The following is a 15,219-nucleotide window of genomic DNA, read 5'->3' as shown; positions in this document are numbered from 1 at the left end:
AATTATTTGAAGTACTTGAAAGACATACGAGGATATTGGAAATATCTTCCAATCCTGAAAAACATAAGAAATTACGTCAAATACTGGGATTTAAAAAAAAAAATTGAAATATCAGGGACAACTTTACTTAAATATCTGGAGGAAATAAACCATTACTTCAACTATCTAAAAGGAATAGTTTTAAATGACAGAAAGAACTTTAAAATCCCTTCAAATGGGTACAATAAATTGGAAACTAACTATATAAAAAACACAAGAAGGGCCACAATATCTCATAAGATATAAAAAAAATAATTTGATAAGTTCCAATTCTAAAACGGGTAAGAAATTATTTCAAATACTAGGAATAAATTAAAAAAGATTACAAATAGCAGCGGACAACATTAAATATCTGAAGGAAATAAACCATGACTTTACATACCTTAAAGGAATAGCTTGAAATGCCAGGAAGATACTTTACTATCCCTTCAAATGCGTGGGAAAAATTGGAAACTAGCTAAGTTAAGATCACATTATCTCATAAAAAATTATTTGAAAGACTTGAAAGATATAAATAATAACGTCAAATGCTTGGAAGACACGAAAAATTATTCAAAAGTCGGGAGGAAATAGAAAATTTAATCAATATTAAAAAGAAAATTTGAAAGAGGTAAATGATCATTTCAACTTCCTAAAAGAACCAAATTACTTCCAATACGTGGAAACTAAGTCGATGTTTGAAATATATAAAAAATAACTTCGAAAGTTCAATACAAGAATTGTTCCTACATTCCTGCAATACTGAACAAATAAAAATCACTTCAAATGCCTAGAATAAAATTTAAAATTACCCCAAAAGTCTAATAGTCTTAGCAATGAATATATGGAAAGATGTAGAAATTAACTTGAAAATTCCCAACACTGAAGTATCATAATACCAAAGTTCTATATATTTCACCTATATCGACAAAAATATAGACTTTGATAATACCTCATAAGAAATAAAAAAATATTTAAAATACCAGAAGGATATTTAAAATTACTTCAAATTCTTGAAAGACGCCAAACATTATGTCAAATTTCTGGAGGACATAAGAAATTAAGAGTTCAACACAAAAATTGTTCCTACATTACTGCAATACAGAAGAAATAAGAATGACTTCAAATACCTTGAGAAACTCTAAAATGGCTTCAAATGCCTGGAATAAAATTTAAAATAACCCTGAAAGTTGAATGAAAAATAAGGAATGGATATATGGAAAGGTGTAAAAAATTACTTAAAAATTCTCAAGACTGTTAATAATGGAAGTCTGGAATAATTTCTAAACAATAATTTCTTAGTTTTAATCTTCGTCTTCTTGTTCTTTTTCTGGACCATTTAGTAAATTTTACCGGTTCAATGGTTAAAAAAAAATTAATAACCTTTAGTTTCCTCACATATTCTCTATTTAGAAAATTGGAAAACGCTTATCCAAAAAAAAATGGTCTTCATCGCTTTGTTATGTGGCACTCACCTTGCCTACCATAAGAATATTGTTCCTAATACATTTTACACGTAACGATTGTTTGTAGATCACTGACCTTTTAAAAAGAGAAAATTCTTAATTAGGTAAAAAAATAAATACTCCAGTTTACGTTCGAGGCCGCTAATTACACGTTAAAATACAACACGCAGCGGTTGAATAATAAGTTAAATTACATTAATTAATTTCAGAGACAGATATAACTAAATTACCAATTATTGTGCCGCGGCGAAGAAATTTACTTTATAAAGAAAATAGGAAGCGATAAATCACGATATCTATTTTGACTTAATGTTCAATTACTAAGACGCCTGCTGTACATCGAACACTATTTTTAGCGAACACCCTCTCGGAGAAAATCAATAAAACAATTGTAATTTTCGTTACAGGAAATGCCAGATGTCTTAAGGCTTCACTCTGGGGAAAACGGCGACGAGTGGTCTTTTATTGAAGCCAAAGATATTCCCGGAATAATTCTGCACGATCGGTTAATGACAGACGCGGCACTGGGAACCAGACCAATTAAAGCGGAACACAGCTACAGTTTAAGCACGGACATAGACTCGCAGCCAGAAACATCGAAACAGGCACACTCAAAAGTTGATGGTAAAAGTGTTTACTTATTTTTCATTTATTAAGATAAACTGAGCATCTCATTTGAGAGGGATCTTTCTTTTAAATTTTGTAGTATACTGGTCGGGCCAAGTCAAGTCCTGCGTGCGTAGTATTACGAGTTTATAACACTTCTAGTCACAAGTCACAAGTTATAAAGAGAGCAATAACGTTTCTCCTGATTTCCCCTCTACTAATTACAGTAGCCTTTCTCCACTCATATCAGATAGCTCAAGCAGATTTAATAACACTATCGTTCTCTCTTTAACTTAAGGCTTTTTTCATTATTACATGTCAATGCATAAGTATTTCCGTACCTAAGAAGCAGAAATTGGCCGTCACAAATCATAAATAATATTAGAAAACATAAAAATAAAAACGTCCATGTATTAAGACGATTTCTTGTACTACCTTAACATTTACTAAGATTTAAAAGGATTGTCTAAACTAAATTCCTTTTTCAAGTTACTCATCACTATAGAAAATTCCTCATTCGAAATATCATTCTCCTTGCTAATAAATATCCGTTTGCTTTAGACATGGAAGATGAATGTTACCCAGCGATATCAATGAACCCGTCATCCTGCGACAGACTGACAGATGTACAGATGCATATCAAAGAAGAAATCACAGACATCAAAGACGAATACAGCAGCGAAACGGAAAGTATACATAGCTCATGCCCGTCATCGCCACAACCACAGTTAGTTCAGGAAAATGAAATACAGTTTGATGTCGTAAGCGTTAAAACCTTTTTTTTTTGTTATTTTTAAATAACCCAAGTGTTGTTTTGCAGTCACAAATCTCTCAGGCGCTACTACAACAGACCGGGCACAACATTGTGATCACAACAAATACCCTTCTACCACAGAGGATACAAATACCAAAAATAAATTTTAAGTTAGGTGAGTTGTATGCATTAGTGAATTTTTATGTCGGATTCGGTCAATAGTACTTATATTAGATAACTATTTACATTTGCATAAAATATAGAAAGTATACAATTTGTAATCAAATAATTAACATTTGATCTCCTTTCATTGTCTTTTATTTAACCATGCAATTATTTTTTGGCAATGTTTTAATAAAAAGCAAATAGGGTTTATGACGTAAACTTTTTTATTTTAGTGTTCATTAGGCTTACATGCCAGACATATTAAAGGCACCAGTTTTTCGTTAGCGAAGATTTTACTATTTTAACATGCAGGAAGTAGCATCTTTTGGAACTGTTTATTAAATTATTCTGATTTTCATTTTTTTGGAGATTATTATCACTGTATACTTGGACGCTCTTGTTGAAAAGTTGGTTAGTCCTTGGTGTAACATGCTTGACATAGTTATCAGAATATTATATTTCTAGTTGTTTACTGAATCTCGGATCGTGATATCCATTAAAATTAAAAATGGCGGCTTTAGAAGAATATAGTATTGGAATCTAAAGTCAACAGGCTTCTGCTCTAGATGGATCTGCTCTGGTCTTTGTATGCCTATTGTCGAACCTGACTTTTTCTGGTGATATTGTCCAACTAAATGGTATTTTTATCTCAACATTTTTGCAGATGATGTAGGGAGGGTATTGGTGAGTCTAAAACTCAGCTTTTGGGACTGGAAGTTAGCGTAAACCGTCATAATGAAAAAAGGGTCGAAACGGTCTCTCTGGAATCTCTTCGTAACCGTGAGTTGCACAGAAATTTTGTAAAAACCTTTTTTGTAAATAATTAAATGATCTTCAAATTTTCCATATGACTTTTTTGCCTATCTGTTATATTTATGCACTTATCCGCATAATAAACATTGACAAGAACCGTGATCTGGGGGGTCTGTTTCCCCTGTCATGCGGTAAGGAGAATCCGTTAAATCTGAATTAATTGTTTTGTATGTGATAAACCACTTTGTGAAGGAAAAATAATTACAATAAAAGCAAAAAGGGTGGCGAGAAGTATTGCTCAAAAAGAAGAAAATCACGAAGAATTCTTGCGACAATTACCTGAGGCCCACTTACATATTACGTGCTACAAATTTTATTCTGATTCTCGCAATGATACGTCGACTCGTCGTCGTAGTAGCAGCATCAGCTTCATCATTTCAACATCTTCTGTGTTAACATCAGATACATCATTACCTGCCATTGATTTTATAAATAACTGTTTCATTTTCGGAGGTAATAATGTATCGACATACGTGAGAAAAAAATCAAAGGCAGAAATCAGTGGTAATAAAAGTGTCATTGAAAATGACTCTAATGACTTTACTGCACAGACGTTATGATAATTTACTTTGAAGCTTGTAAATTCTGTGAAGGATCTAAACTCGGTTGCAATCGGAGTGAAATATCATCGGAACTACAGACCTAAGACTAACACCTTCAGACATAGCAAAGAAGTAATCAAGAACTTCCAAAAATCTTTTGATCTGGTTTCTGATCAAATTCTTTCACTTTCAATACTACCGAACGCTATAGAAGGCAATTATGTTCCCAGTCGTCAAACCTAATCTAGTACCTGGTATCAGAAGAGACATTCCGATTCTCGTAAGGAACGCTTACGAGTTGTTCGTGAGGCAGCATTAATTATTCTGGAGGACATTAGCTCTCAAGTATATGAAACTAAAGAAAATCCGCCTTCTGATGACTTTCTTGAAAATGTTAATTCAGTTATACCTGAAACTTTAAGCACGTTCCTTTCAGGCGTCATATCGAAATCGAAGGGTGGATCATCGGAAAAGGTCCAGAGAAAATGTACTTCAATTGGTCACGCTATCAATTCCGCAACACGTCCCTCTTCATGTATTTCTCATTTGCTCCTTGGAATTGGGGCTTTCCTTTTTTAAAAAAAATGGTTTCGAAAAATCTTATAGATGTTTTATCGTCTTTAGGTTTAACATGCTCCTCAGTCGCGCACTTTGAAACATCTTGTGTTTTTCGTCCTGTTCGAAAAGTTTTACCATATGCATTTTTGCAATTTGTGTTCGATAATGCTGGTAAGCCCATAAATATAACAGATACGCTAGAAAGTCATGAAGAGAATTTAAAGATCATTTAATTCTCTACAAAAAAGGTTTTTATAAAATCTCTGTGCAACTCACAGTTATGGAAATATTTCAAAGAGACCATTCACACCCCTTTTTTCAATATGCCCCCTGTCTCGAAAGCTGAGTTTTAGACTTACAAATACCCTCCCTTACATACCCTGAAAAATTAAATCTGACAGCGAAAATGTCTAAGTTCGGCCTTTTTTCATGCACATTTGAGTAAACTAATATGAGTTCATTAGTGGTAGTTTAAATCTAAATTTGTCGAACGGCCTTCTGGTTTTCAAAAAAAAAAATCTCAGTTAAATTTGCCTAAATTTAAAACGACCTTTTAGTGTAATTGTTTGCTAAACGCTGAAAATATTTCGTCCCGAATCCAAATTATCTTTGTGGTAGTAGTGGTATCTTTGTGTAAGTACTTCAAGTTTGGAGGTAGTTTCATTAATAAGCTGCAAGATCAGTCAAAATGAGCTGATATCCATTAAAATGGGAAATAATTTTGAAATGTTGATTCCACTAGCTTCTGGTCAGGATGATGTACATGACTTTTCCTGGTTTGTCTGAAATGATTTTCAACAATCTCTTGATTTTTTAAATTAAATACGTTTTTTCTTCTCTTCTTCTTAAGTGTTTCATTTAACTCGAAAGAAATAAAAAAACTAGTTTCAAATTTCGGGAGGAAACATAAAATCACTTGAAATGCCTAAACACAAAAAAATCATTTTAGTATTTTTGGTCACCTTAAAGAAATAAATTGCTTTAAATAGCAGAAAAAAAATGATAATGCCTTCGAATTCACAGAATAAATTTACAATTTGCTCTAAATATCTGAAATATATAAAAATTAAAAAAATTACTTTAAACAAGTTGACTACCTTGCGAAAACTTTAAAGAAATGACAATACCTTGAAAAAAAAAGATAATTATTTCTTCCCAATAACTCAAAAGAAATAAAAATTACTTTAATCCCACAAAGAAAATTACTAAAGATTTCAAATAACATTGAAAATTATTCCGGAAGTATAAGGAAAAATATAAGGAATAACGGTATATGGATTGTGTGTTAACGATTCAACAAGTATTCCCATAACTCAAATACCTGGAATACACTAAGTAATTCCTTTAAGATCATTAAAAAACTAAAATATTAGGAGGATATTTAAAGTAACTTCCAATCCTGAAAGGTCTAAAGGACATAATAAATGACGTCGAATGGTTATAACAAAGCTAAACATTATTTAAAAGCTGGGAATAGTAGCGTGAATAGTAACTCCCGATATCTGGTACATGTAAAAAAGTTACTTCGAATGTTCAAAACGAGATTTTTTCGTACAATGCAAAAGAAATAAGAATGACTTTAAATATCATGAGGAAATCTAAAATGGCGTTAAATGCCTGGAATAAAATTTAAAATTATCCAAAAGTTTAACAAAAAAATTAAAAATAAATATATGGAAAGATATACAAAATGACTGTGCTAAAAAACGAATTGGAATGATTTTCAACGGTTTTCTGATGTATTGGACGGTTTTCTGGTTTCAAAGGACTATTCTTTAATTGAAGCTCTTAAAATCTTCACATTGTGCTGCAGTTCATAAACTTTTTTATTATCCACCGTCGAGGTATGGTAGGAGGTTTTCTCTTTTTCAGTTGTTGTTGGCAAGCTTCCCTCATAATTAATGGATTTTTCCTTAAACATTCGATGTTATAAATTACTGATTTGAATATTGGTTTATACATAATTATATTTGGGACAAAGATTAGAATTAAAACGTGAATTTGACATAAAATTGTATTTTCCCATAAGTAATATTTCTGATTTTTTTAGCAACCTCAAATGGCAGCACATTCCACCTTCCCCCCACCCCGCCATCGTGCAGCAGCAGTGACGATTCCGAAGACAATGCGACGATTTCTCAGCCAAGTTCGCCAGCAGCCAGAAAAGCCAACCGGCCAATTTTACCAAACCCACCCGTAAGGCAGCCCATTTATACTCCCTTGATTAGTAGTCAGCCGGTAAGAATATAAACTCAAAAACTGAAAAGTAAGTTTTTATTTCCTTAATGATTGCAGAAAGGCTCCACCGGCATCCTGGTTCTCACAGAGGAAGAAAAGAGGACGCTCATAGCTGAAGGATATCCAGTTCCTACACGTCTACCTCTTACGAAATCCGAAGAAAAGTCATTAAAGAAAATAAGGAGGAAAATAAAGAATAAGGTATTTTAATATTAAATTTTCGTAAAAATTTTAATAATTAAAGGATAACATTATAATTAATTTCTAATATATTGCTGCGTTTTTCCCGTTCGTTTATTTACATACTTCACTACGAAAACACGATCACTCACGACTACTAGAGATATTTATTTTAACGGAATTTACAACTATTTAAATCTCGCGCCAATATTCCGAACTTTATTTCACAGAACTGACTATCGACGATGCGGCTCCTTATATACTCGGTAGAACGCTGTTCCGGAAGACTCCCGCTAACCTTCGATACGTCGAGCGGTGTACCATTTATGTCATTCGGGAATGACGTAGATTCAGGTGGTTTCTCGGTATTTACAATATTGTTACAATCATATATATAACATTTGAAGAGTAGGTGGGAAAAACTCAAAATTTTAGCAAAATGTTCTAAGACAAGTTTGGATATTCCAGGAACATTCACTGAATGTCAGTTATTACATGTTCTGCAACTGTTATATGTTCAATGGTATCACATACTGTTTACTGTTTTATTTGGTCATTTGTTACTACATACATAATGGAATAAGACAAATAAGCAGAAAAAACTGTTAATATTAACTAGCTTATTTAAAGCAACAAAAATATTTTTAAATAACCTAATTACACATATATAAAACTTAAAAACTAAATATAACTACAAAATTATTAGCAAACAGTACAAAGTACAGACGTTGATTAGGCAGAAGTTTTTTCAAGTTTCAACATGTTGCTAAATTCGTTAATATCATAGACCACAAAGCTTATAATAAGCCGTTTTAGTGTATTTTTAAATACATTGAAGTTATCTATTTATTTTAACGTAGCAGGCAATTGACTAAATAAGTTAATCCCTTCATAAAAGGAGGCCTTTTTAAAATTAACAAAGTTAATTTTTGGCAAATAAAGAGCATTACATCTAACATTATATTTATTAAAATCACTTACTTTGGAGATTTCAGATTTTTTTAAATTTGTATAAATGTGTAATAATAATTTAAATATATAAATTACGGACATTATTAAAATAGATGTCTCATAGCTGCTCTCATTATATTTCAAACCAAAAATCAGCCGCATAAATCTTTTTTGGAATACAAATGAAAAATCCTTTGTGCCTCTGGTCTATTACCCCAATCAGCAACACGTGAGCTGCATTTTAAAGGGGAACAATGAAAAATAAAGGCTATATTATAGATAGTTGGCTACATATTTCGTCAATTTGAGAAAGAAAAGATAGATGTTGGTCTATTATGCATCTCAAAAATTGTTCGCAGATAATTGATTGACAACAGTATTGAAATTTATAGAAAACCTTTAAACATCCAACACATTCCTTGAAAAATTTATGCATTTAGTTTTTTTTATAAATTGATGAAAGGTGATTTCTCTCACACCATTCCTTAAACTTCATTATATATAATAGAGCAATCCTTGAATTCGATTTCCTCCTTACTTTCTCCTGTAACTATAATAGTAGTATTCTCTGTAATGTATGCTTAATAAAAATGAGATTATTCGTTTTAAAAGCTCGAGATAGGTTAATCAGAAAAGCCACTACATTTATTTTTTTATCATTTTTTTCCCAGACTTACTGAATTAATTCAAGAGAAGCTGTTTCGATTGACATATTTTTTCGAAAACCATGGTCCGAAGAATGTAGAATATTATATTTATCAAGAAACCGTACTAATCGATAGCCTATACTATCGATAGTTTTTTAAACATTTTCGAAAAGCTACTTAAAACGTAAATAGACCTGTTCAATTCTATCAGTATCACCTTTTTTAAACACCGGAATACATGTCGAAAATGTTCATTTAGTAGGGAACACACCCTCTGCCACAAAATTATTCATTAATAACGCCAAGTATGGCGAAATTAAGTCAAAACATTGTTCCAACATTTTTGCTAGGACCTTGTCAAGTCCTTTGGAAAATTTATTTCGTAAACCTTTTTTAACCAAAGAAATTTCATCTGAGCTTACAGGTTTAATTTGAAATTATCAAATCTTTTTACTAAGTTAAGCAAATAGTCTCCGAATAACTCTGCAGTATTTTTATTATTATCTGTAATGGCAATAGAATTTTTGGTACTTTTTGTTTGTCTACCTAATTTTTCATTTGTAAAGCATTCTTATTTTATTCCTAAAGTTACAAATTTTACTTCTATAAAACTTTTGTTTTTCATCTTGTATATTTCTATTAACAACTTTCTTTAATTTTTATACAATAATTAGCTTTTTCAACCAATTCAATGATTTTAATTTATCCAAGTTTGCTAGAAGTTCAGCACATAACTCAATTTGGCTTTTCATTTTGTATTTACCTAATGTTGTTTGAGTCATAGGAAAAGCTGCATTAAAACACCAATTAAAATGTGTCATAAACTGATCAAACAAAAGATTTTTATTAGTTTCATAAGGATTTAAAAGAATACTTTATTACTCCAATCATTAATTCCAACTTAGTTCGTACAAGTGAATACAGGCGCTGCCACAATGCAAGTTGCTTCGAAAACATCAATAAAACTTTTCTATTTTCATTGCAGATATCAGCGCAGGAAAGCAGACGCAAAAAGAAAGAATATATGGACACCCTAGAAAGAAAAGTGGAAATCCTAGTGAACGAAAACAACGATTTTAAAAAGACCATCGAAACCCTCCAGGAATCAAACAGCGATCTTCTCCAGAAACTCCAGAAATTGCAGGCGATTGTCACGAGAATGCAGACCCAAAAGTAATCACCTATTTTTAGGTCCATTTGTGTGTAAATGTCGCAGGCAGATTTAAGAGAATTTTGTATATTATAAATCCGCTCATATTAATTTAGTCCGAATCGATTAGATAAGAAAACGTCTTCCATCCAGATTTTGCCTTTTTGTACGGTGGTTCCAATGTATGTCTTTTCTAGTACACTGTAGAAGTTGGTGAAATTTTAACACATTCCGTATAGTTAAACCAAAGGGAAAAGTGTAAATGTACGAATAAGCGTTTCAAAGAACCAATTTATAGTATCTAATATATTTTTATATAAAAATAATGTTCGGGTTACATTTAAGATGTTTGAGGCCCCTTAATTAAGTAATTTGTGACTGCTTTCCTTTTTTTTTCTTGTATGCCATGTGTACTTATTTGTATATACGATTAAGCGAAATCATATAACAGCATAAAACATTAATTTATTGAATTTTGGAAACTCGGATGTTCAACAAAAAATGTATGAATTCAATTAAAAAATAAACTTTGCAACTGGGATACAATGACTTTGACAAAAAAATACCAATCCAAAAATAAGCTTGAAAGTCTGTATGTAATATTATAAACTAAAATAGATATTTTAGTTTATAGCTGAAATAAAAAAGTATAGATAATATCTTCAATTAAACTAATATAAAAAATTGTCATAAAAAGATATGTGCAATATTTTATTCTTGTATTTTGAATATAAAAAATTCAACAGTAAAAAGATTAATTTGCTACATAAGATTTAGTCTCCTGAAAAGGTCAACGAAACATGCTTAGAAATTTTAATAGTGGTTATAGTCAAAGTGTGTTAAGTATTTTTGTCAAGCTGGTAATATTATTTTATTTATTTTTCTCATACAGACAATTTATCAAATAATAATATACAAATATATTTTTTGACATTTCTAATCGTTTTTTATGTGGCCTAACATATCACTTGAATAAATATACCTAATTAAATTCCTATTTTTATAAAACCATATTTAATATAGAACCAACCATATAACAACTACTTCATAAAACTATAAGGAAAATTATAATTTCGCTTCTTCGTAAAGTATACATACCCACTATCCTCAAGTTAGGTGGTAATTTGCATATTCTAAATCTATATTTTTAGGTACCTATTGTGCAATTATTAGTAAACATAAAAGAGTACAAATATTAATTGCATTTGTATATAGGAACAGTACAACAATGTCTACAATCATCCCAATTTTGAGATTAACCTTGAAGCTTCATTGCATTTTTTAAACATGTGTATTACCATGATTCTTAACTAATAGTTTTAAGTTCATTAATCTTACAGAGGAGTATTAACTAATATGCATCTGTCCGCTAAAGCATTTATTTAAAAAAAAATCAGACTGATTAAGGATAACTTTATGTCAAGTGAAACATCAAACGTGCAATTAATTATAAAATTACGATAGTTATTTAATCTTTTAAAAGAGTATTTATTTAAAAGTAACATTGTTATAATATTTTTTTTGATTTACCGAGTTAAGGATATTTAGTTTAAAGTTTTATATTAAAAATTTTATCGTTGGTAAAATTTGTTAAAAAATTGCTTGTATGTATATATTTTGTCACCGAGAGTCCTATATATTAAGTTGTTATAAAAACATTTTATTATTTTACTAAAACAAGTTTTCATTAGGAAGAGTTATAAGTAGGTTAAATCTAGTTATGTAAATTTTGCCAAATCAACCATTATATGGAGGAATCTTAATCATTTTGAATATTGTTCGTAAAATTCTTCCATATCTATTTCAGGGGACTTACTCATACTAAATAAGACGCTTCTGATAATAATTATAATTAATATATGTTAGTATTTTACTAAATAGGCAAATTCATTATTAATATTATTATTCTTAGTTAAATGGAATTTACTTACTTACACCTTTATTGGTTTATTAGTAATATTATTAACTGCTGCTCTTATCGTACTGCATATATTATGTAGATTATAGGCAGATGACGTTATATATACCATTATATTTTTTACATGTTTCACGTGTTTATAGCGAATCCGCCTTAGGGATATATTTGCCGCATTGTATTTAGTTTTTAGGGAAGTCATTTGCTTTCATTTTTGCACATTGCGTCCCGTTTGTTAATGTTTTCTTTGTGACTTAAAGTATATAAATATACATATATAAAATAAATTAGACTTTTATTATATTAATAGCGAAAATAATGTCAACGAGTGTGACGTGCATCTGAGACCTTCTGAGCTAGGAACAGTTTCATCCAAGAGTCACAATTTAAAGAACATCAACATTTTTGATTATTAGCGGATATTTCTGGTTTTACAAATATTATTTTTTTACATTAACATAGAGGGGTGTTTGACTGATTTTAATGTAAAAACGTGAACCCATATAACGGTTAACAATTTGGGTATATTAGGGTAGTTTTGGTTGGAAACTTATTTTCCTCTTGAATATTTTTATGAAATAGTCTTTAAAGGGATTTAGTTAAAAAAAGAGCATTTTGTTGCGCAATATAAAAAGTTTCTTGCAGCTACAACCAAATCAAAATTTCCAAGGTCAAAAACCGTGATCGTAGGTCGTGCGTTCCGGATTAAGATATTTTTTGCTCATTTAAAATTTCTTGCTAATTTAAATTCATATATTCTACCTAATGGCGAAACTATTAATAAAACTTTTTGTAATTTTTTATATTCAAATCGTCGAATCTTTCTTACTAAGAAATAACAATATTCGGCGATATTCAGAGATTGTAGAAAAAAAAAAAGACTAAGCAAATTAGCTTAAAAATGCAGAATCGTGATTAACAATACTTGGTATAATAAAAAAGACTTTTGGTAAAGTATATAGGTCGTTAATAGAATCAGATGAGCCAAATAAGACCCTTTTTGGCGTCTTAAAATTCATCATATACGATGGATTTTATTAATAATTTTAAGATACGATATTATTGGTGTTATAAGCGAATATATGATCGAAAAAATGGTAATAACTACTGTGACCAATGCACTATACGAAATTAAAGTCTAAATGCCTTTGCATCAAATATGAGGGACTCATTTAGAAACCCAAGAAGTTGAATTAAATTGAATTGTCGAAACAGTGGGCTGCCAAGGCAGTTATGCATATAGGTCTCCTAATGGACCCGTCATGCCCCACCGGGTGTTACCAGAGCCCAACGGCCTTAGAGAAACCGATAAGGCTCTCTGGTCTGAAGGACTTAAAGTCACTCGGTACATTGAAAGTGTCACCCAAGTATTTGAACCTGGCGCGCGTGAGTGCTGGGCACTCCCCGACTACATGGTCAACGGTTTCATCCTCCTCACAGCACCATTGGCATTCCGGGTTGTCCGCAATACCGATAGTATGGAGATGGCTTCTTAAGTACCAGTGACCGATTAAAAGACCTGTCAGTAGCCGAATTTCGCGTCTTTTTAGGCGTAGTAGATTTTTGGTGAGACAGGCAGAGGGCCTCCTTATGTGCGCTTTGGCCTGTTTCATACCAGGGCACTCAGTCCATCTTCGGTGGGTCCACTTGTCTAGCAGACCCTTCATTGACGCGACCGCAACGCATTTGGTGATACCAACTATGGGTTTCGGTCCCATCGGCATATTCGCGGATCCCAGTCTGGCAAGAGAGTCCGCTTCCTCATTACCTGCATGGCCTGCGTGGCTAGGTATCCAGACGAGCTGGACCCTGCAGCCAACCTGCACCAGTTTTTTCAGGACTTTTATGCACTCTAGTACCCAAGAATTTTATCTGGCAAAAAAGTAGTACCTGACCATTATATGAGCTGAAGGTACGCAAGATAACCCAATTTTACATGGCTTTTAAAAGAGAAAAATTATTACGAAAAAAATTATAAACGATGATGCAAAAGTGTTGAGAAACAAAATTTTCAGAAGGTTCTTGTATCTCTTTTTCTGCTCTTTGGTGTTCATGCCAATGTGGTTCATGAAGATTACTTGTCTGGAAACCACTGTCGTCATACAAACAAAAACGAATGTTTGGCTTAATAAAGTCGAAAACAGCCAAATTGGGAATGTCACTACTATTTAATGTCGCAATACCCCCAGGGTTCCAGAGAATTATTTTACTATATATACGCCGGCAGAGTAAGGGTATAGAGGACAGTTCTTTGTAAAATTAGAAACATATGATCGATGTGAAGAAAATGCATGTATTGGAAGTGTGGCTATACATTGAATATAAACTTTTGAATAAGCAACAGCAGTGTGGATCGTTTATATATTTTTAAGCACAAAGATTGATGTAACTCATAATATTTGAGGTAGCTCAAATGAAAAACTTAAAAAAGAAGATAAGAAGATGCTCAACAAAAAAATTGTAAGGGCAAAAAGTGATCTAATTACTTAAACGTTATGCAAATAAAAAAAGAAGGAGCGCAAAATAATAGACAATAATAGGCAGCAATAATGAAATAATAGGCAAAGTATTTAAAATATATTCAGTGTTTATTTATAAATTTATTATACCCAAGTACCAATTAAATTTATTGTACCCAAGGTATCTTTACGTCATTGAATGAAGTCTTTAATAGCAGAAAAGTTATCCAAGTATTTAACTTTCTCAATCTGTTTGACGTCACAACCATATGAAACAATAAAGCAGCATTTCAGTATTGGTCAAAAACAGAACTATACAGCATCTTAAAAGTAGATACTAAAAATTAGTTGAGAATCTGTGAAGAAAACCAGTAATATATATAGCTACAATAATGTGACTTATGACCCCGCTCAGACAAAACTAAGTTTCTTTCAGACGACCTACCTTTAATAAAACCAAACTATTTAGAGTTGATTAAATATTTGAAAATTCATGAAAGTTTTTTGCTTACTCGTTACTTTAAGCTATATAGGTAATTCTGATTTATTACAAACTGCACGATAATTAGCAGCCTCTTGTAAATTACCCTAAAAGTTTTTTTTTCAATATTTAGTATCCCGGGATTTATTTAAAATATGCAAAATGTATGGTCAACACAGAAATGGATTTTTTTAGGAAAAAAACAAGTATATTATCGGGTCCTGTATTCAATCTATTTTTGTAATACTTCATGGAATTTATAAGCTTCTTCCAAAG

General features: G+C 31.4%; 1 protein-coding gene across 2 annotated transcripts in view; it reads left to right on the top strand.

The window, feature by feature from the left end:
* LOC126736015 (cyclic AMP response element-binding protein A) overlaps positions 1 to 12,290 on the top strand; it is a 76,532-nt gene extending 64,242 nt beyond the window's left edge. For both annotated transcript variants that reach the window (XM_050440197.1, XM_050440198.1), the window contains exons 2-7: positions 1,892 to 2,108; positions 2,652 to 2,851; positions 2,911 to 3,019; positions 6,973 to 7,160; positions 7,218 to 7,361; positions 9,924 to 12,290. In XM_050440197.1, coding sequence (XP_050296154.1) covers positions 1,892 to 2,108; positions 2,652 to 2,851; positions 2,911 to 3,019; positions 6,973 to 7,160; positions 7,218 to 7,361; positions 9,924 to 10,115 — 1,050 coding nt within the window. In that variant the 3' untranslated portion in view covers positions 10,116 to 12,290. The remainder of the gene's footprint in view (positions 1 to 1,891; positions 2,109 to 2,651; positions 2,852 to 2,910; positions 3,020 to 6,972; positions 7,161 to 7,217; positions 7,362 to 9,923) is intronic.
* Positions 12,291 to 15,219: the final 2,929 nt, after the last annotated feature.

This window comes from Anthonomus grandis, chromosome 5 (assembly GCF_022605725.1).
Source record: "Anthonomus grandis grandis chromosome 5, icAntGran1.3, whole genome shotgun sequence".
Lineage (NCBI taxonomy): Eukaryota > Metazoa > Arthropoda > Insecta > Coleoptera > Curculionidae > Anthonomus > Anthonomus grandis.
The sequence above is the reverse complement of the archived record's forward strand: the minus strand, read 5'-3'. Positions and strand labels throughout refer to the sequence as shown.